The 24,527-nt window shown below is 47.1% G+C and overlaps 1 protein-coding gene across 6 annotated transcripts in view; it reads left to right on the top strand.

The window, feature by feature from the left end:
• Window positions 1-24,527, top strand: part of RNF216 (ring finger protein 216) — a 74,540-nt gene that overhangs the window by 42,183 nt on the left and 7,830 nt on the right. For 5 of the 6 annotated variants that reach the window (XM_040079271.2, XM_040079270.2, XM_040079273.2 and 2 more), the window contains 2 exons: window positions 19,979-20,076; window positions 22,422-22,644. In XM_040079271.2, the coding sequence (XP_039935205.1) occupies window positions 19,979-20,076; window positions 22,422-22,644 (321 nt within the window). Of the gene's footprint in view, window positions 1-19,978; window positions 20,077-22,421; window positions 22,645-23,524; window positions 23,672-24,527 lie in introns of those variants that run through there. The other variant, XM_058422610.1, reaches the window with a different exon arrangement.

The following is a 24,527-nucleotide window of genomic DNA, read 5'->3' as shown; positions in this document are numbered from 1 at the left end:
AAATCAGTTTGCTCTCCGACCAAGCAGCGCATTTCCCGTGAAGCTGGATGCTGTAATGTGCCATTTGCCAACGAGATAAGATGGCTGTATTTGTTCAGTGATTTATCCCCTGTGAAGCATATCTGAAAGAATGCTTTATTGCTCTATTTATTTTTTCAAAAGAAGCTTCTTTGACCTCATTTTTTTTGTGTGTGTGGGGAGCATGCATGCCTTTAAGCTAAATCTCAAAGCCTGGTCAAAATTGGGGTCTGTCTTCAGGGTTGCAGCTTGAAACACAACATCCGTGATGCCACTCAGAAGCCGAGAGGTGAGCAGCTCTCCCCAAGGCTTTTTCTGATTGAAAGCCTCGTACGCACCAACAAAGCCAGTCTGCAGCTTAAAGGGTTTGGGTTTTTTTTCCTTTCTGGGTCCTCCTTTAAGGGCAGAGGTTAAAACAAAACAGATGCTCTTGGATGGTGTCTCTGCTCTTAGAGGCAGTTGCTGTACGAGGATTTGGCTCCTGACACGTGAGGGGAGGATGCTCCCTTCTATTTGCGAGCGGATGTCAGGCTTAATAAAAATCCCCAATCTGAAAGAGCCAGATGATTACCCTGAGTGAGAAATATCGGTGCTGTTATTGCATTACCTCCAGCCCTTAGTTTGTTTGTGCAATTATCCATGTAAGTAAAACCTGAAAGTGCCTCCTTCCAGCACGTTCTCCCCAAAGAAGGGAAAGGATCGCAGCTATCGGAGTGGCCTGTGGAGAGAGGAATGGATTTTTCAGGTAGCTGGAAGCTCTGCCAGGTTGGGTGTTTGCTGGTAGCCTGCTACTATATTTAGTTTTTCTTGGCCTCCCAGAATGAGCACATTGAACCTTTCTAGATATGGAGATAGGCACAGCACCAGCCAGCCCTGAACACGGCTTGCCAGCTTCTGAGCTTTGTTGTTTGGAGCCTTGGTCTTCACTGTTCTGTGTCTGGGGTAGAGGATAATGAGATGAGGTTATGTGAACAAGAGTTGGTTTTGTAGCTGTTCCCTCTGCAGGTAACAACTGGGGTGTTTTTTAAGAAAAGTTTCTCTTTTGGGGGGTTTTGTCCTGTAGCTTTAACCCTTTGTGGTGTTTCAGGTGTGCAGCATGAAGAACAGGTTCTTTGCAGGAGATAAAAGTTGCCTTTTCCAGTTTTGTACCACAAACTAGCATGCAGATACTTTCAGACACAAATTTCTTATACTCTGAGATCCTTTGAATAATTTTGACCTACCTACCCATGTAGTTAAATGAATTTTATTTTTTTCCTGGAACTTTATTCTGGTTGCAGCTGTTGTACAAGCTATAGATTTCTGGATTTGTCAGAAAACCATGACTTCAGACCACTGGGATTTCGGTGGGTGGGTGAAAGTGCTAACAGATTAATGAGTCTCACTTAGCATCTCCATCTGCCAGACTAAGCCATGTTCTGCACAGGAGACTTGACACAGCTGGTTCGAGCTGGTCTCTGAAAGCACAGCATCCTTTACCTAGTCCAGGCTGACCCCCGATAGAAAAAATACAAGCACTGCACTGTCCTGAGTATAATTATATTTGTCCAAAGAAGTTGTGGATTCCCCATCCCTGGAAGTGTCCAAGGCCAGGTTGGACAGGGCTTGGAGCAACCTGGGATAGTGGAAGATGAGCTTTAAGGTTCTTTCCAACCCAAACCATTCTGTGATATATTTCCTTTTGTTTTCCTGATCCAAGCATTACGGTGTGCGAATGAGTAAAAACAGTGGAAAAATGCAGGGAATCCCCTGAGGACCAGCTTAGAAACCCTGGGCCCTCACCAAACAAGTGGATCAGGTCCCTTGTCTGACATTTGAACTCTCACTCTGTATTGCTGTGACACTTGCAATTACTTTCCCTGTGCCTTACCTCCGTAAGGAGATAAATTAAAACGCGTGGTATAAATCAGATATCTCGATGCCAGCAAGGGTGGCTCGTACCTGGGGGAAATGCTTGGGAGCAGCCTGTGTGTGTAGCTGTGCTCTCACACTGCAGTTGGCTCCAATCTCTGTCGCTGTGAGGGGCAGCCTCGAGGTCCAGCTGTGAGCAGGAATGAGATGGCCTGATGAGGCAAGAGCTGCTGGGCATTAGCTGGAGCTGTTGGTTTTTCTGTTCCCTCCTGTGAGCTCTGAAAGTTAAATGGGAATGAAGTAGCTGCTGAATAAGAGACATGTTATCCCTCGCCTGCATCCGTTTATAGGTGGCAAGCTGCCATGGCTAAGACACCGAGCAATTGTTACTCTGAAATCAGGGGTTATTCTTCAGCTTTTTTTTTTGTCCTAGAGAAATGGGATATCTGCCATCTCCTGTGCCCAGGAAGTATCTGCAAAAGTGAGTGTTTGTGTTAGTGTGGGTGCTGTGTGTGCCTGCACATACACACTCTCCTGCTGTTCCTATTCTCTAATTTTTCCCTTGCCTGTGAGACTGGATAAGCAGCCCAGAGGCACTGGGGAGCCCCAGGGTGTGGGGGAAAGGCTGGCCTGGCTGATTTGGTTATATAAAACTAAAAGGCATTTGTTCAGTGCATTGGGTGGACTGTTCTTGTGTGTAATGAATTGTGCAACTGTACAGCCATACCAAAGCAGACTGAGATCCTCTGACAGTCCTCTGACTTGTCTCCCACATGGAATCATTACAGCTGCTTGTCAGGAATATGCAAAATTCCCGTGATCTGCTTGCGTGTGTTACTCCAGATTGCTTTCTGCTCAGAGTGCCTTTGCAGTATCAGTGAACCTTCTTGCCGCTCTCTGTGGGTTTGATGACACGCTCTCCCAAAAATTTGGACTGGAGCATTTTTCTGAAGTATCTCATCACTATGGAAAAGTGAAAGCTAGCAGTGCCAATTACCAGGAAAGCTGCTGTAGCCCTTGGACTTACATGTTGGGCATATGGAGTCAGATCACATTTTCTTTATATTATGACATTAGTGACACCAAGTGTTTTGTTCTGGTTCTTAGTCAAGAATGACAGGAAGGTAGAAGACCCTTAGAAGAAGTTTAAAATTATTCTCTGCGGTCTAGAAATCTGCCTTACAGAGAGTAAGATGTTAAAGCTAAGTCTCTGAGGAGGAATGTTGAGATCACTTGATGAGTCTGTCAGGGTACACCTCCAGAGATGTGTGTAACGTTTTAAATGTAACAGATAATGAGAAGATAGTATTAAAAGTCTAAAAGGCAGAACTGGCTGAAAACCCGTGCTTTGAGTCATCTTGGAGCTTTTGGATCAAGCTGGAGATCCTGATTGAGAAGGGGGATGGGGAAGACTTTAGACTTAGTTGTAAATGGAATAAAATTAAGAGGTGCTTTTATAGGACACTATTTAACAGTCACTTTTGGCTCACTCTGAGTTGAAATCTATTGCTGTAACATCATTAGTCTAGAGCTCTGCCATTTCCAGCTGTGATCCAGTTAGACTGGCCAGGCTGAGCCAGCCTAGGTGTGAACACGTGGCTGAGTGGGAGCCATGGAGCTGAGGGACTGCAGGGAGTGGGAGCCTGGATTCAGTGGGTAACTCTCTCCTGGGAATCCTGTGGTGTGTTAATTAGTGCTGCCAGGGGAGAGACAACCTCAGAACACGTGTGATTCAAAGGCCACGGTGCAAATCTAAAGAAGAATTTATAGAGAGCTATTAGATAAAGTGCAGACTGTCCCTGGCCCTTGGGGAGCAGTGTGAGGAGCAGAATTCCTGCCCTGTCCATAAGGAGCTTTGTCCTTGCCCTCCAAACAGCACAGGTCTAGATGGACTTCCACTGACCCTACACTGGGTCATGCTAATTATGCTGGTGGAGGAGCTAAGCAGCATTTTAATATACAGGAGGAGTAAGAGGTCTGTGTGAAAAGGGCTGAAGGTCATCACTGCAACCAAAACTCTGCTTTTGACCTGAACTCTGCAAAACAGCCTTTGTTTTTTGTATGGGGCTTTGTTAAATGGCTGCTGTTCAGGCTGATGGTAGTTGTCCTTGTGTGTGTGTGTACTGAGAGAAAGGTTATGCCATAAATTACGGCTCCTGGATTTCTCCTGCTGGACCAATGCATGTGGATGTGGGTGTGTGGGGAGGTCCTGCTCTGGGTTATTCTCTGTTCATTTCTGTTTGTGTTTCTCCACTTAGAGCTGAATACAGATGTTTATACATATATTTAGAAAAGGCTGGTCTGGAAATAAACTTCTCTTTGCAGCACTCTACCTCCCTCAGCTTCATATTTTAAGACTCTTTGTTCTCTCATGGTAATTTTCCAAGTAGATTAGTGCAGGTCACCAAGGCATCCACATCAGTGAAATACAGCAAGATGTTGCTGTCATCTCCCGAAACACTCCAGCACTCACCCCATTGCTTATCAACCCACACTCCAGTAATCCTAATAGCTATGTCAGAGCAAGATTAACAGAAAATCCAGGCAAATATTTATGGTTCCCTTCAAGGTATGTATTAATCGGAGAATATGGAGTTTATGCTTTACAAGGAGAGCTTGGAAACCTTGTTCACGTGGGCTGAGGAGGGATTTTACCAGGTTGGGGAAGAGGCATGGGGCAGACAATACAGGAGGGGATGCAAGATTCCCAAGTGGAACGGGGAGAGAAGCAGCTACAAATGAAAAAGGGAGGGTAAGGAGCTGTGTTTGTTCTCCTCGGTGCTATAGCAGCATCATATGGCAGCTCGGTAGTGAAAGAAAGCAGAAGAAACAAAGACAAAGAAGAGGAGGAGCAGGTTAAGAAGAAAGAAGCAGAAGAACTGTGCAGGAGGGTGGCATCTGGGGAAGCAGCACTGCTTGGGAGGTGGCAGTTTTTAACCGTGGTGAAAACTGGATCCCTTTTGTCCATGGGGCTGTGCAGGTTCCTGGAGTTTATGGAGTGATGTGAGAGGGCTGGTGAAATGCAGCTTCTCCTGCAGTGTACAGCTAGTCCCAGGAGGATGGGGTGCCTGCCTGCAGTCTTGTAATGGTGAGGATACTTCCCCAGTTTTAAAACATCTCATAAAAATATTTAAACTAATACTTTAACACAGGCATGTCAATGCTGACCAGAATTATAGGAAAATCTAGCGAGGAGCATGGTGGATGCTGCAGTTGAGCTAAAGTCAGGCATGCACCAGTCTCTGAAGGAAGAGCTGGAAAAGAAAAGAAATCTACTGACTGTAGCTCTGAGCTCTAGGAGATGTCCGTACTGTCCTTAGCGTGCTATAGTCAAAGACTGCTTTGTGCCTGGGAAGGGTAATCACTAATGCTTATAATTATGGCTTCCTCTTTTCCAGAGAGGGGGAAAAAGCGGGATTCCTTGTAGTTTGTGTGAGTTTAGGGGGTGTTTTGTTCTGGCTCAGCTACAGAGCTGTGACACCAGAGGGAGTAGGAGAGCCTCGAATAGCTGCTTTCAACAAAAACCAGCAGCAAATAATCACAGCCTTTGCAAGAGGTAAATTAAAACCATCTCCAGCCTGGAAAACATGCACAGCTCAGCATCTTTTCTCCATAAATATTTCCCTGCTGTTGAATCTCTGTAACCCCTTCGGAGCCCAGCAGCTGTGCTGTTCCCAGCTTTAGGGGAGCCCCCTCCTCGCTGTGTGCTCCCTCAGTGGCTGCTGGACAGGGATTTTGGAACTGAGCTCTGTGGCTCTGTCAGAACTTACTGGCTTGGAGAAGTCAAGAAAGTGTTGGTATGAAATCAGTCTGGCCTTCCTGCATGTCACTGCTCCCCATGGTGCAGTTGTTAGCACCGGAGCAGCGAGTTTGGTTTTTTCCTTATGTGTTTCTGTTGCTGAAGCAGCATTTTAGCTGTGGAGGAGATTGGTCTCGGTGTCTTCTGTCCCACTTTAAATGTGGGGGTGTCCTGCACAGCCAGCAGGACCCCTGAAGGAGCTGGAAGTGTGGTGTTTTTACCATTTGTGTGATCAAAGCCAGAAGGTTTTCTTTCCCACCCTATCTTAATGGCACTGCATCCTCGTCCTTACAGACACTGTGAGGCGTACGTGGAATTCTGCTCTGAGGAAGCTGAGAACGAGCTGCCATAAGAGGGCTCCAGAGCCCTGTTCTTGACTGTATTCCTTTGTGGAGCAATCTTCCCCTTTTTCTTTATCAGTATGTTCAGGCTGCCTTAGCAAAACCCTCTTTACACCTGCTCTAAATGTTCATTTTTTTATTGCACTGCTCAGACAGGTTATGAAGCTGGGTCTCTTCATTTTAACCAGCACAACAAAAACGTGCCTACTACAAAAATGCCTTGAGTAAAGCTGATTTCTTTGACTAGAGGAAATTTGATTTAGGAAGACTCTTTCCCAACCATAACCCCATAGCAGGAGCTGTGTCCAGTCCAGCTGCAGGGAGAGCAGCCTACGTTGAGTGGATCATCTGTATGCAGGGTTCTGCCTGCCCGTGTATTGATGAGCACAGCGAGCCTGGGGATGGGCTTTGGGCAGGGGAGGGAGTCCTGTTGCCATGACAATACAAATTGCAATGGATGACTCTTCAGATAAAAGCATCACGTTTTTAAAGGGGAGAAAAAAAATAGTGTGAAACAATAGCAGAAAGATGGTGTGTGGGGAGAAAAACTAGTGTTAAATAATAGCAAATAGATATGGTGTGAGTTTTAGCTTTGAGCTGCAGCTTGGGAGAAGAAGATGGAGCTGTAGTTACTAATTCTGGAAATGTTCTTCCCCTCAGGGTGTGGAGGAGCATTAAGAAAATCAGGCAGGAGCCAGGCCTCCTATGAATAAGCATCTAGGAAGTTTTCCATGCAAATATTTGGACGTGCAGTAATGAGTTCCAGTAACAGCTGAGTGCTGGCTGCACCACGGGACCATGCCTGGTCACCATAAAGGTCCAGCTGGAATGGCTGGGCACGGTGCAGATGGACAACTGTCCATATTTCTGTTGTCCTCGAGCAGATTCCTCTGTGTTCCCACTCTCTGCAGCAAAGTCATTGTGCTCGGCAAGCCAGAGGCTCTAAGGATGTATTTACAGGAGAGACAGCGAAGTCCAATAGACTAGTCCTGCTCTAGGGGCTTTTTAGGAATCTGCCTGCTGATCCTGTTTAGGTGGAACATTTCTAATCCTGCTAGGAATCCTTGTTTTACCAACAGGTTTGGTTTTCAGTCATGGCCAGTGTAATTCTGCTTTGAACTGGCACCTTTTAAACACAGACTCCAAAGATCCCAGTAAAATGGGCTTTCTTTGACTGTCACTCTCTCAAAACTGTTCACAAGGTGAAACTAAACTTACCCAGTTGCCTGTAATTCAGGATGTGTTATGATTCCACTGATGTCGCAGCCAGTTGTGTTGAGCACAAATAGACATTCCAAGGAAGGATGGGATAATTAGAAGCAATCCAGTGATTCTTGTGACTGTATAAAAATAACTGGACTTTTTAAAGGATGAGTTATTTTTAGGAGCCTCGTGTCAAAAAGGGCTTGTGGGGTTTTGCATTCAAGAGCAGTGAAGTCAGATGTTATACCTGCTTGGATTTTTTTTTTTTTTTCCTCTGAGTAAGATCTCTGCTGAGGGTCTTGCTTTTTAAAATAAATTGGCACTGGAAGTTGTTGGGACAAGTAACACAGGCCACTGGCTTGCTGGCAAAGGGACATCAGCTTTGGGTTTAGCAGTGGCCCAACAGTAGGTAGTGAAGAGTAAATAGATTTAATAAGACTGTTTTAAACAATACACCCAAAGAAAGCTTGCAGCCTGGAGCTGGATGATGCCTCTGAGCTGTGTTTATTTTGGTGGTTTATTGTGACTTGTGGAGGGGGAGCATTCTCCTGTCCTGTAATGAGACTCTGCTGTAAGCCAGGGTGTTTTTCAAGCTGCTCCTGAAAAGCTGCTCTTCCAAGGGAGAGGTTCTGGTTTGGTGGTCAAAACCAAAAAGTGAAGTTTTTGTGTTTCCTGTAATAATATATCATCTTTGTGCTCCTGGGAAGTCAAGCAATAGTGTTTATGTATTAAAAAAAGGGGAGAGAGTTGAGGGTCTTTCTCTGGCTGCTGGGCAGTATCTAACCCACCACAGCAAACCCTTTCACAAAGGTGCTGGGTTGTAGAATGTGTTACCAAAGGTTCAGCTTATGTACCTGAACATGGATAAATGAAACTGAAGATAAATATTGGAATATGCTCTACTTGTGGGACTTCCTGGAGATCAGTGGGAGACTTTGCCCAGAGTGAAGCAATTTGTTCTAAGGTCTGGTGTGGGGCAGAGCAGTATTTTCTTTGATGTAAAGGGGAAGAGAACATCTTGTGTTGGTTCCCTGCTGACGGGAACTCTTTTGGTTTAAGAGGCTGGTGCTGGGAAGTGGGGAGGCACCATTCATGCACGTGGGAACCTCTGTAAGGAGGAGACTTGGAGCCACTGCAACTACAAAGCAGTGATTCCTTGGCTCACCCTAAAATTATGAAACTCCAACTGTAATTTCCTCAGAAGTAAAAAACCTCCCATCCCCCAAAAAACCTACAATAATCAATGTTTGTGGATTTTAAGATGCCCTGTGAGCATCGCACTGACTTTTATCCCCAAGCACCATTGTGCTGTTAAGACCTGACAAACAAGCTCAGGTTAACTTTTACTTCTGGGCTCATAATCAGTTTTGTGGTTTCCACCCAATATTGCTGCATTGTTTCATGTGATTCTGAAAGTGAAACAAAAATGAAATTGTCCTGTCAGCTTTTCTTGTTGATATATCTGAAATACGAGGTCCAGTGTGCTGCTGGCAAATGATTTTCAGTGCAAGGGCATCTCACCTTCCATCTGTGTGTTGAGCGAGTTTAAGTGTGACTGTGGTTAGTGGTGTAAATGTAAAAGAATGCTTTTTCATTTCAAAAAAAGAGCAAAGTTAATGTTCCTGAATGAAATTACTTCTGAATCCCCTTATTTTTGGATTGAGCATGCCTGTAGTTGAGGTCAGGAATTCAGAATAATATCTGATGGAAGAAACGCAGAGGTTTGTTAAGCAAACATAAACATGCCACAACTGAAAGGCCAAACGCATTCTTGATGCAAATGGAATTTTCAGCTCGTTAATTCCAGCAGATGCATCAGTAGGATTCTGTGGACAGGAGCACATTGGGTCAGCAAGGAAAAGGCTGCATCTGCACAGAGCATCTCACAGAGCAGGGGAGCCTGGGGCAGAACTCCCTAAACCGCCTGTTCGCTGCTGCTTTTTTTTCTTTCCCTTCCCTTTTGTCTTCCTTCAGAATGAGCCATCTGTGCTGCTCCGCTGTCTGGTGCTGGTGCCCTCGTGCATCCCTGACGGAAGCGGGAGAAAAGCCCTTTAATCCTTATAAGGGGGGACGGCAGCGGCCTCTGGTGTTTCCGGAGTTTTAAGGAAGTCACCGAAGTTCCTCTTAGTTGACTCCCCTCCGCAGAAATGTGACAGATGGGTCTTTTCCTTTTATGGCCAATAACCCTGGTTTCCCTTTGCAATAAAATCCTGGGTCAGAAGTGGAAGCGAGAAGTCGGGCAGGAGGAAGGGGCTGGTCTTAGCTGAGCCTGACGGGTGGGGATGGCGTTTGTGACATCATAAATTCTAGGCTAAAATAAACCGAGTTACAACATCGACCCTGAGGTGATGGGTTTGTTTGTTTGAAGGGTGCCATAGATTTTCGGTCTTGTTGCTTAAGACAGCAATTAGGAATTGTGCCTCTCCTTAATTTCATGGGGAGAGGTTTATCTGGTCCAAACCCAAGACTGTTTTCAGCGTCTGATTGAGTTTAGATAACTTTGATTGAGTCTAGATAAGCACAGGAGAACAATACACACTTCTTCTCTACAACCTCCCTTACACCAAGTGAAATGTCTTGGCTTCTTATGGAAGTCTCAGAATAGTTTTCTTCCTGAACCCTAAAGAGCCATTTTCTACCCCAGTTAATGTCTGTGCCTGATGTTTGGCACTGGTGTCGCTCATTAGCTGAGAACAGGTAATGTCCCTCTGGGTGGTAATTGCTGATGGCTTGGACGGCCAAAAGCCAGCTTTGTCAGCTAATAATGTCTTTTACAAATCATCCCTGGCTACAAATGGTTTGATGAATTTGAACCTTAAAAGTATTTTTCTAATAAAGTCAATCTCCTGTTTCTTGCTAAATGTGCTTCATACCCTGTTTCACGAGGTTAATGCAAATGGCTCATTAGGCACTCGGTTAAACTGCTGCTTTTTGAAGTGGTGCAGCTCGTGTTTCTTTTGTGCCAAATCTATTGGCTGACACTTTATTTTTGGTTCTTGTGTGGCACTTGAGCTCAGAAATTAGGACAAAAAAAGACAGTAAAAGTAGTTAGGAGAGTCTCTCATGATGCTCCTGGGGTTGTTTCGTTCCAGCCACCCCTCACTAGATCACAGTGTCCGGTTGCAGTGGTACAGTTGGGACTTTTCTCTTGGAGAAAGGTGTTTCCATTCCTGGGTGGTTGACAGTGGCGTTTGCTGCCATGGGAAGCCTCTCCCCCAGGGTCGCTAGCTGGTCAGCAGGAGCTAAACGCTTCCCCATGTGCTGGGGAACCACTTTGGAAGTGGTTTTCAGGAGCATCCGCATATTCTTCAGCTCCGTTTTAATGGTGGTGTGTTTATGATCATGCCTTTTTTCTTTTTTCCTTCCTCTCCTTGTCTTTACAATAGACATCCTGGGAAAATGAGAACAGGATCTGGAAGTCGCTCTGGGGCTGGGGAAATGGCTGAAACCGGTCTGTGCCTAAATACCTCACTTGTGCTGCCAAAGTGGTTGTGATTTAATCTGTGGGTATCCCACCCTGTGCGTTCTTGTCTGTGGCTCATAGCCCTGTGAGGGTGTTGGACTTAATCCTTTCAGAGGAACTGCATGTACAGCATAGTTTAATAATTCACACTTTGGATAACATAACCCCACGACACCAGTTTTGATCCTTGCTTACATCCAGCCATGCCAAAGCTCTCTGTACTTGCAGTTCCTGTATGGGTGTAGGAGGAGGGAGATGGTTTGTGTGTGGTAAAGGTGACCAGTGGATCCCCATCCTGCACAGGAGCATCATTCCTCTGTGGCCTGGGGTGTTAGGAATGGCTTTCCTTCTCCTGAACCAGCCAGGATTCTCCCCTCAAAACTCAACTGTCATCAACAGTACAACATTAAATATTCCAGTTAGTTTTGCTGTTGTGGTTGGGTCACGGCAGAAATTACTGTCGCTGCTTGGGAATGAGCTGGGTCTCAAACGGATCCCTGGAAATGAGGCAACTTGTGCTTTTTGGGAGTTTTGAGGGTTTTTCTGCTTTTACAGATAACAGGCTTGCAGCATCTCTGGTTTGTAGACCGGTCATGCCATGCAAATCATTGAACAGCGTGCTTAATTAAACTTGTGTGCTCATGCAGGGCAAGAGGGGAACCGGTCTTCCTGACGGGTGTTTTTGAGCGTAGCAGAAGGGGAACTCCTCACTTGGGATTTCACAGTGCTGACGTTGCAGGGTGCTGTTCCAGTCTCACTCCTGTTGTGTAGGGCTGTGTCCCACACACCTCTGCCACCCCACAAACCTTGCAGAGGTTCCAGGAGTTGTTCCCAGCCTCTTTTTCCCGGCCTCCTGCCCAGTCTCACGTGGCTGTGCAGAACTCAGCTTGTCTTGCTGCATTACCAGCTGTTGTTCAGAGCTGCTGCAGGTGCAGAGGCTCCTTTTGGAGCTGCTAACTCAGCTCAGCTTCAATGTCTGCAGATCTGAGGTGCTTTTCCTCTTACTCCGAAGCGTTTCCAAGCCCCGCGTTTTTCCTTCCGCAACTCATTTTCAAAAAAAGTGAATTGAAGGGGATTATATGACTTAGCTGAAAATTAAATTACAGGTTAAACAGTTTTTCTACTTAGAAGACAAAACGTGTCCTGAGTTACCCTCGTTTGGCAGGACATCGCAGCTCTGCTCCGTTAACCTGCCCGTCCCCCCACGGGAGTTAAGGCAGCTGATCGGCTTTGGTCAAGATTAGGCTGGGCTGGGGCTCAGCAGCCACTTGGCTCCATGGCCTTAGGTGGCTCTGTCCCCTCTGCCCTACTCTCTGTGGGGTTTCTGCGTCCTTCCCAATGCCCCTCTGCACCCTGCAGCATTGGGAAGGCACATGGCGTCGTGCAGGGCCAAGCAACCTTAGCAGAACTTTAAAAAACGCCCACAAATTGTGGGTTTGTGGGTTTTTTCCAACGCCTCTTCACCAAACAGAAAGCCAGGCTCAGCTGGTGGGTGCTTTAAGTACGGGAGGGAATGGGAACATCACTCAGGGGCTCTGGAAGAGGAATCAGCAAGCCACCCGCACATCTATTTCCCTGATTCGTTTTCTGCTTTGTTTTGTTGCATACTTGTCTGCTTGATATATTTTATTACTATTATCATCATTCAGATGCCTGTATAAAATAACCCAATGAATTTCTGCACTGGAGCTGAGATGTGAACCCTTTCACCACGTGGCAGTTCTCGGTCATTTTTGACTTTTCCAGAATTCCAGAGGGCCGCTGCGGGGCCGTGGGTTCTGGTTTCTGCACCGCCTTTTTTAAACACGGCCAACGAGCCGCAGGCGAAGCACGTCGCATCGCTGAGGGTGCAGCACGAGGGGCTACGGTTCACAGGGCCGTTTTCATACCTCCGTGGTAAATATTGTTGCTATAAATATCACAGTTACGGGGCTGGCTGCGCTGTGGTTCAGTTCAGGGGTGCGAATGTGTCCTGTCTGCACTGTGTGCTCATGTGGAGAGTGGCAGGTAAGGAGTAACTGGAGAACACAGGCATTAAAGCAGTAAATAATCTGAATTTCTGAGTTTTCTAGAAGGCCAGTTATCCCTTTGCTTTCTATTTTCTCCATCCTTGCTCATTCTCCAAAGCAGTAAATAATCTGAATTTCTGAGTTTTCTAGAAGGCCAGTTATCCCTTTGCTTTCTATTTTCTCCATCCTTGCTCATTCTCCAATTCTTTTTTTTTTGTTTATTTTTTGTTTAGTCTGGCCTGCTTAAATATAGGACTGCATTAATTTGGGGCTTTCCCCTCATCTGGGTTTCATTTCCCAGGCAACACAAGCTGTGCTTGCCCAGTTTCTGAGGGTGGATTTGTACCCAGACCAAAGCTGTTTACCAGCATCAGTTCACCTTCCCTCATCCTTCGCTAGTTGTGATGATCTGGAGCGTGAATTTCTGTTGTAGGTTGAGATGGCAGTTGAAAGCACTCTAAATTGAAAACAACGTGTGTTAATGCTGCTAAATTACCATCAAAATTGCTATATTGCAGAGACTCCTTAAAAAGGCTTGTAGGTGTGTTACATAAACCTGGGTCTCCACGTAATATTTGGTGGAGGAGAGGACACCTCTAACAGAGTTCCTCTTGCTGATCTTTTTGTGTTCATAATACAATCTGGGAAACTGTAGGGGGAGAGAAAACCACAGGGAAAAATAGGACAGGTCTGGAAGAGGCTCTGTCCAGGTTCTGCCACCCAGAGGGCAGGGGTTTGTGTCTGGGGTGAGGTGATGGGGGAATTTGTTTATCACGTGGTGGTGTAAGAGGGAAGTTTCAAAATTAACTTCAGTAATTGTTCCTCCTCTCAGTCTCACAATGCATCGTTAGCAGGTAACTCTGCAAATAAGATACCTTGCTTTTGTTAGCCTTTACCTTCTTGGCATCCTTGGGTGCAACCCCTGGTGGGACTTCCCGGAGTTGTCCTTTAAAAATCGAGTTGCTTGTCTTGAAATCTAAATCTGTGCCTCTCCCAAGGTCTCTATTGTTTTCACCAGTTCCACAGTCAGATTTCATCACTTAGAGTTGCAGCTCTCGTCCCCTTTTCTGTGAGATTGTGCAGAGGATTACCTGGGTAACCTCCTGGATCTGCTCTGCTGAATTGAGATGGGGAATGTGCACTGGGGGAGGGCAGGAGGGGCAGCTGCTGAGGCTTTGAACTCCTCTGCTGGTATTTAATTATTTACCTTGGCTGGGAAGGCAGTAGCTGTTATCTGCAATCAGTCCAACAGATCTCAAAGCTGTGCTTGACAGCTACAGATGTGTTTCCAGTAGCATGTGCTGGGTTTCTCTTTTTCCCTGGGAAGGAGCAATATGACCTCAGGTATAGTGATTTAGCCAACACAGTCGGTGTGAGGTCCCAGGATATTTATCCTGTATCCACCCTCTATCCAGACTTCTCAGTGTGCTGGAGAGATGCTCTATGTGATACCAACGTGCTCAGGGTGGGCTGGAGACTAGCTTTTGGAAAAAACCCATAATTTTGGTGAGGAGAGCTTACCCTTGTGAGAAACACCTGTTCCTCAGCTCAGGGGAAGGCATCCTGGTGCGATGGATGTGATGCAAATACTCAAGTGCTCTTTACTGCAGCAAACCTGCTGCCTGCACCTTTTGATGTATTTCTCACAGCCCTGGAGCTTGAGAGAAAGTAGCTTTGAAACAAACATACTTCTTTATAAACATTCCAGAGAATTGAAAAAAAAAACACCAATAGTTTTGTTCGAGTTCAAATTACGATCTTTCTGCCTGAAAGAGCTGTTTCTCATACTCAGGTTACTCTGAGTGTGAGATCAAGGAGCAAATTCTTGTACTAGTGCTGTTTCCATCTCTGGGCAGCCTCAGGGTCAGTGATGCTGAGCAGCACTTCTTGTGTGAAGCTGCAGATATTTTTGCTTCATAGATCTCTAACCACTTCTCCCACACCAACAGCTGTTCTGGCCTTTTAAAGTCAAACTCTGGGGAAGGAAAAGCTTATTTTGCTTTGGTCTGTGTGTTTCAGAAACTTCTGAATTACAGATATGAGAGAGTTCTACTGACTTAGGCAAGAGGTAGGAGTTACCACACATTTGGGCACAGACAACCCAAACCTTCATGGGAACCAGCCTGGAAGAAAAAGGGCATTGAGTTCCTCCAGTATCTTAGAGATGGGGCTAAAATATGCTCAATTTAACAAGAATGGGCAAAACTGAAGACATTGGTTTGATTCATCATTTTATGTAATGGGGTTTAATATATGGCTCTATAAAAGCTTTAACCACTCTTCTAAAAGATTAGACTCGATGGAGATCTTTTCCAGTCTTAATACTTCTGTGATTCTGTTCTGTGGTTCTTGGTGGGTTTTGGTTATAAATGCAGCTTTGAACTCCCAGTCACTCTTAGGTCTCTATTTTTATGCCCCAGCACATTCATACAGCCTAGTCCAAGCTTGTGCTTTTGCTTTTATTTCTCCCTGTGTTCATTTCTCTCCTCTCCCCTCGCAGAACGGCTCATGGCAGTGCTCAGGAGAGGAAACCTCCTTTTTTCCCAGGTTTCCCTTCCTGCTCTCTGTCCCTGCCGTGTGAGCAGCCACCGCTGAGCGGCAGCGCTGCCTGGGGAACGGCCCCGCTCCCGGGGGAGCTCCGGACCCACGGATATCCTCCCAGCCCCTTGCTCCATCACCCAGCCAAGGTGTGGCAGTCCTTTCTCCACCCTGCCTGGATTTTGTGTTTGGGGTTGGTCCCTGCTGCCTATCATGCTTGTGTGCAGCTCCAGGATGAAAATATTGCCACAGCAATTGATGCTGGAGGAAGCTTTCCCTGCACTGTGCAGTAGGGACCTGTGGAGTTGGGGTCACCCCTCCCTGTGCTGGGTGTTTGTTCATCTCTAAACACGGGTCTCTTACCCAAATGGATTGTCTTTAGCTGGATTATAGCCTCTTTATCCCAGTTTAACACATAGGAAATCCCAGAAACAGCCCTGAAGGACTGTGTTCATGAGAGCTTATCCATGCTTAAAGCTTGTATTCATTTATCCACTTCTGCATCAATTTTTAGGTAAGGTCGGTGCAGCTTTACGGACAGTGAGACTTTGTGGGGAGGAAGACTCTGTGGTTCTTTGTTTTCCCATGAACTCATCTGCTGGGGAATTGCAGCTCTTTAATTAAAGCAGCACAGAACGGACTGGCCCTGAGGTGCTGTTCTGAGGCTCTTGCATTCCCATCTGCTTTTGGGTAAAGCTCGGCCTGTTTGGGGTCAGCCTTGTGCTCTTGCGTGTCCGAGAGCAGGAGGAAGCAGCGAATCAATCAATCACTGGGGCTCTGTCCCAGGCTGCCTCAGCTCCCTCTCAGCCAACATCCCCACGTGTGCCGTGGGCAGAGCCGCTGGAGCACGCGCCTCGCCCTTCCTGGGGGATGCGGGGAATCACGGCGGCACGAGGATTTAATTACCCGGCATATGGAGAGCTGGGGGGAGCTCGGAGCCGCCGCTGAGAACGGAGGGCAGTGACGACAGCCGGGGCCGTCGCCCGTTGTTGTTGAAGTCGAGTTTCCCCCGCCCTCCCCGAGTTCTGCTCGGTCAGTAAATGGCTCCGTGTAAACTCCTACGGAACAAGCTAGCACGAGGGAATGCCATGGGCAGTCGGGCTGGGATCTGTGGGGATCATCTGATGTTTTTGTCCTTGTGGCATTTGTTTAGGTTGCAATCGGCAAAAGTGGTTTCTGTTACTGACTGTGGCCATGAGAGTAGGGAGACTGGCAAGGAAAAGCTGATTATTTGGGATTTTTGCCCCCCTCGATGAGCAGGATGGATTTTGGAGGGTTATTTTTAGTTGATGATACAGCGGGAGGGGAAGAGTCTAGGCTGTGTTTAAAACTGTAGCATCCTTTGGAGGTACCAGCAAAAGTGCTGAGGAAGGTGGTAAAGTCACATAAAACACTCCCTGCCTCCTTCATTAGGTGCTGGGACAATTAACAAGGGCGTTGAAGGGTCGTGCTGCTCACACTCAAAGCAGTGCCCACCCTTGGCCAGGCTGGCCCTGAGCACAGAAAGCTGCACATCCACCGCTGACCCTGGGAACAAAGGATCCTCCTGAACCCAAACATGTTTGTGTTAATCCCGGCTGCTTCCTGGCGGGCAGCGAGAGGAAGCGGAGCCACAGCCTGGAACAGATGTACAGTGAGGAGATTACAGGGTGAGATTAAACACCCTCTCCATCACATCCTCCCTCGGCCCAGCGCAGCGGTAATGGACTGGCCCAGGCTGCCTGCCAAGCTGGGGCAGATGTAACAGGCAGCAGATTCTTTATCTCCTCTCTCCCTGCCTGGTCTGGAGGAGTTTCCTAGTGCCAAGACTTCTTCAGTACCTAAAGCATGAGCTGCCTTAGCTGTACCTGCCTGTGAGGAGGAGTGGGCTGGGAGAAGGCAGGAGAACACGTGGAATTCAGTGTCCAGAAACGATGCATTCGGCTGAAGTGCTGTTAAAGGTAAAACACGAGTGCCCCTACCTGAGTACTGCAGGGTTTGCTAAGGGACCAAGTGCTGAAGAAGTTGGGAAGGATCTTTGTTTTGGTGGACTGAGTTGCTTTTTGGCCACTACACTTGGAGTAGATGATTTCAGGACTGGGAAGGAGTTGTTCCCTCTTGGTGGGTTTAAGTGGTGCCTTATATTGCTGTAGTCAGTCTTAGTGTCAAGTGCTGCTCTTCCCGTGGAAATAATCTAGGTTGGTTGCAAAAAATCAGCTATTTCACTGCATGTTTAGGTTAATTAATATGGTAGTGGGAGAGTATCTTCCATTATCGAATGAAGGGCTGGTTCTGAAGTAAAAGATCCCTTTGTGGAAATTGTAGAGTTCAGAATTGTCATTGTGTGAGTTGTGCAAAGCCCTCATCAGCCAAGTGGGTTGGGTTTGACTCAGTAGGAATTAAAAAAGGTCACTTTTCTCAGGCACGGGCTGTGATCTCAGTTGTGGTACCAGAGCAGTAGCTGTTGCCTGAACCGTGGGCTTCCTCCCCAGTTCTGTGCGAAGGGATCCAACAATGTGCCATTGTTTTGGGTAGAATAAGGGGGAAAATCACACCAGGTTCTGCTAATGACACGTGTGTGGTGCATATTCCCGAGCTTCCCGTGGAGAGGACGTGGCTCAGCCAGAGGCAGCACCAGGTGACACTCGGGAGTCAGGGAGCCACAGGACTGTCCCCTTCATGGGGTGCACTGGCACAGGCACAGCTGCCTGTGGGTTTGCAGCTCCTTGAGGATAACACAGCTTGGGAGGGATCCCAGAAATGTGCACAGCTGCGGTGGCACCCGCTGTGCCGCAGTCACACGGGGAACCGGACGCCTCCTGTCGCGCCATCCCAGGAATCTACACGGCCATGCCTCTTCCCTTTCTCTTTGCCTGCGCAGAAATCCCTTTTCCTGAGTGCAGGAGACAACTGTTTGGCAAATAACAGCAGCCTGGGCTCCAGGGAGAGCGTTGTTTCCAATAGCCACCAGGCTGGAGGCAGGAGCAAAAGGGAATGACTTGGGATGAGGGTCTAAGCGGCACCATCTGCTTCAGAAGGACATCGTTTGGGCAGCAGAGGAGGCTCCTGGAGTTAAGTAATTGGGAATAGCAGGCTCCTGGCTGGAAAATGTGCCAGCCCTCCTGGCAAAAAGCTGTTAAATCTCTATTGCTGGCGTGGGGAAGTGGTTCTGTGTAACAGGGCTCCAAAAGGCTCTTTTTAACCCTTGGTGTACGTTAAAAAAAAAATGACTTAAGGCACTTTTGATCTCAGAATGGCATGTGGCCAGGTGTTGGGAATAAAGGGGAAGGTGGGTCCTCATGGAGGTATGTGAACAGCTCCAAGTCTGATCCTCCTGTGCCGCCAGCAGCCAGATGTGGCCTGCCAAAAATGCACACAAAATGGTGCCTGTTTTAACAGCTTTAGCGGGAAAACACAGAGTGTGATGAATGATTCATGAGAATCAATAGAACCCAAGGCATTTACTGCCCCTTAAAACCAGTGCCTGCCTGCCAAGAGGTGCATTTGCAAGGTGAGTGATGGCAAAATCCTCTGCTGAGTTTTGGGATGCAGTCACACGCTTGCTCCAGCCCTAACCCCACTGTCTGCAAACACGTCCGGCTCACCAGCCAGGCCCAGGAGCCTTTCATTCTCCAGATGAAAGCACGAGTTGGGCATCTCCCAGCGAGCGCAGATACAAACAAGGCCCCATTTTGCATCCCTTCTCCTAGGGTGGCTTCCTTGGAAGCTCTGGCCTTCATCCTGTTTGTCTGATTCACGATCAAAAGAGTGTTGCTGCCTACGTGTGTCTTGAAGCATTTTCTTCTTTCGTATCTCGCATAAAGGTCCAATTTCTTCATTAAAATAAAATGAAGGTAATGCAATCAAGTAAGATCTGTCTCTGCAGTGGTCTCTGATAGTGAAACCAGGGCTGGGCAGAGCTCTTTTGGGTGTGCAGGGGGAAAGGATGCTGCGTAGTCAGATGGGTTTTCCTGCCAGGGAAAAGGCTGGAGCTAAGAGTCCAAGCCCCAGGATGAAACAGTTGGGTTGTAAAACGTGTACTTTTTTCAAGTCTGATCCAGATTTTTTTTAATCTTTCTCAAATTAAAGGAAAATCTCTTGTTTGATCCAAAACAAAATTGTTTTCTTTGGCCGGCCAACTGAAAAAATCAGCTCTGTCCCCGGTGTTGGTCCAAGCTCCTTTCCCAATTGTGCTTCCACAGCAATCCTCTTCAGCCACTTGCTCTAAGTTCAGTCCAGCTGTTCTGGTTAAGTTTGTAAATATTTGTTCATATTCCACCTCGGTTTTATGGATGTTTGTCCACATTCTGTGTTTTTCAGCTGTTTAATCATTTATTTTGTGAGACTTTGCAAAAAAAAAAAAAAAATATATATATATATATATTTGCTTGTGTGCTTGGTGAGGCTGAGGTTTTGATGTAACTGCAGGGTTTCCATCAATGGTGGAATTAGAAACCCTTTATATGAAAGAATTTTGGTCAGGAAACATGACCTTGATGTCTTTTGCCACCACGTTTTTACCTCTGCTGTCTCCTCTGTGTTGTGACTGGTGAACCTGGTAGCAGTCCCATGAGTTTTAGGTGATCAGGATTCATGGATTCATTTTGTATCTGTTTTCTTGTGCCTTGGAAAGACCTTTGGCTCCCATTATCTGGCAGTCCCACCCTCACCTGAGAACCTGCAGCTTGATGGGGGAATTTTTACAGTTCTTAAAGCTCTTAGTAGTGGTGTGCTGGGTATTTTTTTTTCTTCCTTTAACGTTTGTTATCCTCCTCAGGAAACATGTCGGAAGTGCCAGGGGCTGTGGAAGGAGCACATGAACCTCACCTGTGAGCAGCTAGCTGAGAAGGATGACATCAAATACAGGACATCCATGTAAGTGGAGCTGCACAGCCAGGGGAAAACAGGGAGGTGGATGAAGTGGGAATCACAGAACATCATCCCTCCGTTTCTGCTGGCTGTCACTACCTTCCCCAGGAAGGGGATGGCAGAGCTGAGGGGTCAGACGGCTCCCAGGATGGGATTTCTGTCTGTGAAAGATACTTGGCAGCAGATCCAGCTGGTAATTTGAGAACGTGGGAAAGTTGTCAGCAGCCCAGCCTGCTCCTCTGGCTGGCCCAGTGTCTGCAGGCTGGCACCTGGTCCTTCTCCGAGGTGAGAAACCCCCATTAGCGTTGCTGGGGGGGAGAAGGGAGGTGGTGTACGGGGACAGAGGAGTAGATTGAGTCACTCTAGGTCATTTACTACCCTTTGAAAAGCTGGAGTGGAGAGCTGCACTGTTTGCTCAGCTGCTGCTTTGTGGGAGAGGATGTGTTCTCCTCCAGAAGCTTTTGCCTGTTTCTAACCAGTTTGTAGGAATTGTTACAAAGTGCAGTCGCATTTTGAAATACGCAGATGTAAATCCTGGTTGTTGCCCTAAAATCTTTTGCAGTTTAATTTCTCTCTTGTCTACAATAAATGACAAAATCCTCTGCCTTTAGGAAACAAGGGAATTTTCATCCATGGAGCTAAATGTCTGGTGCAGCCAAGTGGGACTTACCCACGTTGCCCAATCCCTTCCTCTCTGATTTAAAGTCTGTCTGGCACGAGTAGAGATTGGAAAGCTCCACCATGGGATTTGAATGAGTGTTGCTTGCTCATCCCACAGTCCCTAATTCAGAACAAAATCTTTACAGATATGACTTTTTTTTCTCTGCTTATCCTTTCCCTATAGGAAAGAGGGATGAGAGGGAGGAGGAAGGAGTTGTCATGTCCCTAATAAGGAAAAAAAAAATACCAGTTTCAAAACCTTCAGCAGATTGTGTCTGTGGATAGATGAGTCTAACTGCCTGATAGAGTAAAAACTTCCTTTTGAAGCCCTGTGTAAGGAAAGGGAAGCCCAGCTGGAGTTCAGGCTAAACTTCCTGCCTTGCTCAAAGTTTCCAAAAAAAAAAAAAAATCTGCATTGACAGCATCCTGTTGAGTGGCAGAGGGAAGAGCAGCTGCAGCTCCAAGGAAAGCCACTCTCAAGTTGGGTTTTTGTGTCTATTCTTAGCACATCTCCTCATGCCTGGGTGTGCAGGTCGTGCTGGGTGTAACTGTGGGAACCTGGAGTGTCTGCAAGGCTGGAAGTTCCCACCTCACCGTTCCCTGCTCCTCTGGTTGTGCTGATGGAGCAGTTTGTGGGGCTGTGCTGTAGCCTGGTTTGCTGCTGTGATCCTCAAAAATCCCTCCCTGCCATCTCCCAAACATTTGTTAACTTTGCAGACGCACTGAAGCAGCTGGGTGGAGATGCCTGGCTAAGGATGATCCTTCCCCAGTGTCAGAAGAATTGTGCTTCCCTCCACGAAAACACGCTGGCTTTGCTCTGCTGTCATCAAATTTCACTTCTAGGTTGTGAATTAAAGTGTAACGTGATCTCCAGCGGTCAGAAAATTGGCCCTCAGGATGATAATTTATATTCTTAAGTCTTTTAATTAAATGACCCGGCCTTTATTCATTTCTGTGCCAAAATAGTCTTGCTCTGAGCTGAGCCTGTGCTGGAGCACATGTCGCTGCCAGGGTGTCCCTTGGGAACAAGGATTGAGCTTTGTCCTGGATTCCCACTTGTGCTCTGTTAGCTGAAAACCCCTCTCTTAAACCTAAAGCAATAACCTCTGCAAAATTTATGTAGGGAGTCTTAGAGAAAAGATAACGCCTCTGTGGGGGAACGTGATTATTTTTCAGTTACTGATTTAAATTTAACAAACACTAAGTAAATCTGGAGCACAGCAGCCAGGCTTGGAAAAGAAATATATGGTCGTGGCAACTTTGTAGCCAGAGCAACAAGGCAAACATAAAAGCTAGAGGTGACAGCCAAATGTTTGCTTTTCCTGAACTTTATCTCCTTGGCTGTGTTTTCCTTCAGCCAACTCAAGCATCCATGTGCCCTTTGGCCCTTGAACTTGCATCTCAAATTCCTCCCAAGCCAGAGCCCGGTGCTTTGGCTCTCATGGAAAACAGGATCAGGGCTGCAGCATGCAGCCAGTGTTTGACTTCTTTTCGCTTATTTTGTTCGTGAGCTGTCATGGGCTGGCTCCAAGTGGAGCTGAGCCCAGACCTCCTTGGAACAACGGCGAACTTGGGGATGGAATCAGAGGAACGAGGAGGGGGTTAAAGCCTTGCTGGGGTAGCGTTACAGTAATTTTATCACAGGCTGATGAGTGCAAGCACCCCTTTGCTAATTCTCCCTCGTCTTGCAGAGAGGAGAAGATGACAGCTGCGCGGATTAGGAAATGCCACAAGTGTGGGACGGGCCTGATTAAGTCGGAGGGCTGTAACCGCATGTCGTGCCGCTGCGGCGCCCAGATGTGCTACCTGTGCCGGGCTGCCATCAACGGCTACGACCACTTCTGCCAGCACCCCCGCTCTCCTGGGGCACCCTGCCAGGACTGTGCCAAGTGCTCCCTCTGGACAGACCCCACAGTAAGTAACAAAGGATTTTTGTGAATGATTCTCACCCCGGTTTGAATCACCGTTCACACCGGAGCCTTGAAATACGCACATTCCACCCGGGGAAAATGGTTTTAGCCAGCACAGCTTTTACCTTTCCCAAGGCAGCTAAAAAACCACACCGGGATCCTGCAACAGCACAGAGTCACATCTGACCACAGCTTGGAAGGAGCTGGTGTTGCTTTAAGGAAAATCAGCTCCTGTCAGACGAGGGCTTTGGCTGGAAGTGCTCTGAGTGCTGTTCTGGAGAGCGAGGCTTGTGGAAGGAGCTGGTGAGGAGCAAGTGCTGGCACCAGGCACAGTAGCCAGCATTGGGATTATTGGGACTCATTCCTACTTTTGCAGCTGAGATGGTGCTGTCATGGCTTGGCATCTGGAGGCAAGGGGAATTGTGGTTTTGGTGCCCAGATGATCTGAGTGCTGGCTGTGAATCCTGACACAGAGATGGACCCATCAGAAAACTGCCTGTGAGCCCAGAGTCCATTCTCAGGGCTGCTGTCAACAGCTGCAGAGGGAGTGAGCTGTGAGAGAAGCTGTAGTAATTTAATACAGCTCGTATCTGTGACAGGCTTGGGAAAACTTGCTGCAGCAAGTAAGTCTCTGTAAATAGAGGTCCTCAGTGCTGTAAATCCAGGAGTGTTGGAAGGAGCAGGAGTTGAATTTCCTGATTTTAGCAAAGCCATAGAGCAACATGAACGTGGATCTGCCTTTTTCCTAGTGGTTCTTTGTCTTCTTTCTCTGCAGCTTTCCAGGCTGTTTCCAGCCACCCCCTTGTCTGCAGGGAATGTGCACAATCCTGTACCTGCACAGAGCCAGGGAAAAGCCACTCTAAATCTCTCCCTTCTACCTCCAGGCTCTCGGGGATCTCCCGGCAATGTCACAACCAGCATAAGCTTCCAAATCTTCTGCTTGCCTGCTTTTACTCCCTGAATTATCCTGTCAATGTGAGCTGTTAAACTACACACAGACGCCTCCTTGCAGGCACCCCTGTAGCGTTTCTGACACCTGGTTCTGAGTTTCTTGGATTCCTGTCCCACTCCTCCTCCTTTTCCAGCAGGATGCGATTCAGGGCTCATCGTTCCCGTCAGGCTGCTGATTGTGCTGGGGGCTGGCGTTTGTTCAGAGCCAGAGAAAACATGAGGCCTCTCAAAAAAAAAGCTCGTACTGTACTTTCAAATAAATAAATAAATAAGCAGCACAAAGAGGCCACTGTCACCAGGCCCTTTTCCACCTCTCTAATTAACCAATGTTGTGGCAAAGAAAAATTTCCCACTGTCAGCACAGAGCTGGCACTGCCTGCTCTTTTATTATTTAATTCATTTTTTGGATGATGGAGTGCTGGTGGGCTGGGGGGGGGTGAAACTGGGTGAGTGTCCTTGGTGCAGTGCAGAGAGTAACACAAAACTCAGCTGTTGGCTTGAAGCTGCAAATGGTTGGTACCTGTGTGCATGGTCCTTCATAAGGGGCTTAGGGACACCAACCCAACCCCTCCAGGGTGATCTGTGCTCTCATATGGGACATGGAAGCAGGGCTTAGCCTGGGAGATGTAAAGAGGAAAAGGGAATTTGAGTCTTGACATGGAGATTTGAAAGAGCAAAAGACCATTGCATCAGTAGTGTTCTGTCCTCTGCCAGGGATAACGTCCATCCAAGGCATGACCTTTGAAAGGTCTGGTTTGAGTTGAAATCCCTATTATTTACAGCAAAATTCAGGTTTCTTTAAAGTAGGGAACCTTTGTTCTCTTCCAAATGTTTAATGTTTTCCCAGTCTGAAACAATTCTTGTGAAAGTATAAGTAAACCTATTCATTAGCTTGGGTTAAAAACAAATTAAAGACAGTCCTCTAGGAATGGCAGC

The sequence above is a fragment of the Hirundo rustica genome, chromosome 15 (genome assembly GCF_015227805.2).
Source record: "Hirundo rustica isolate bHirRus1 chromosome 15, bHirRus1.pri.v3, whole genome shotgun sequence".
NCBI lineage: Eukaryota > Metazoa > Chordata > Aves > Passeriformes > Hirundinidae > Hirundo > Hirundo rustica.
Note: the sequence above shows the minus strand (reverse complement) of the source record. Positions and strands in the feature narration are given on the sequence as shown.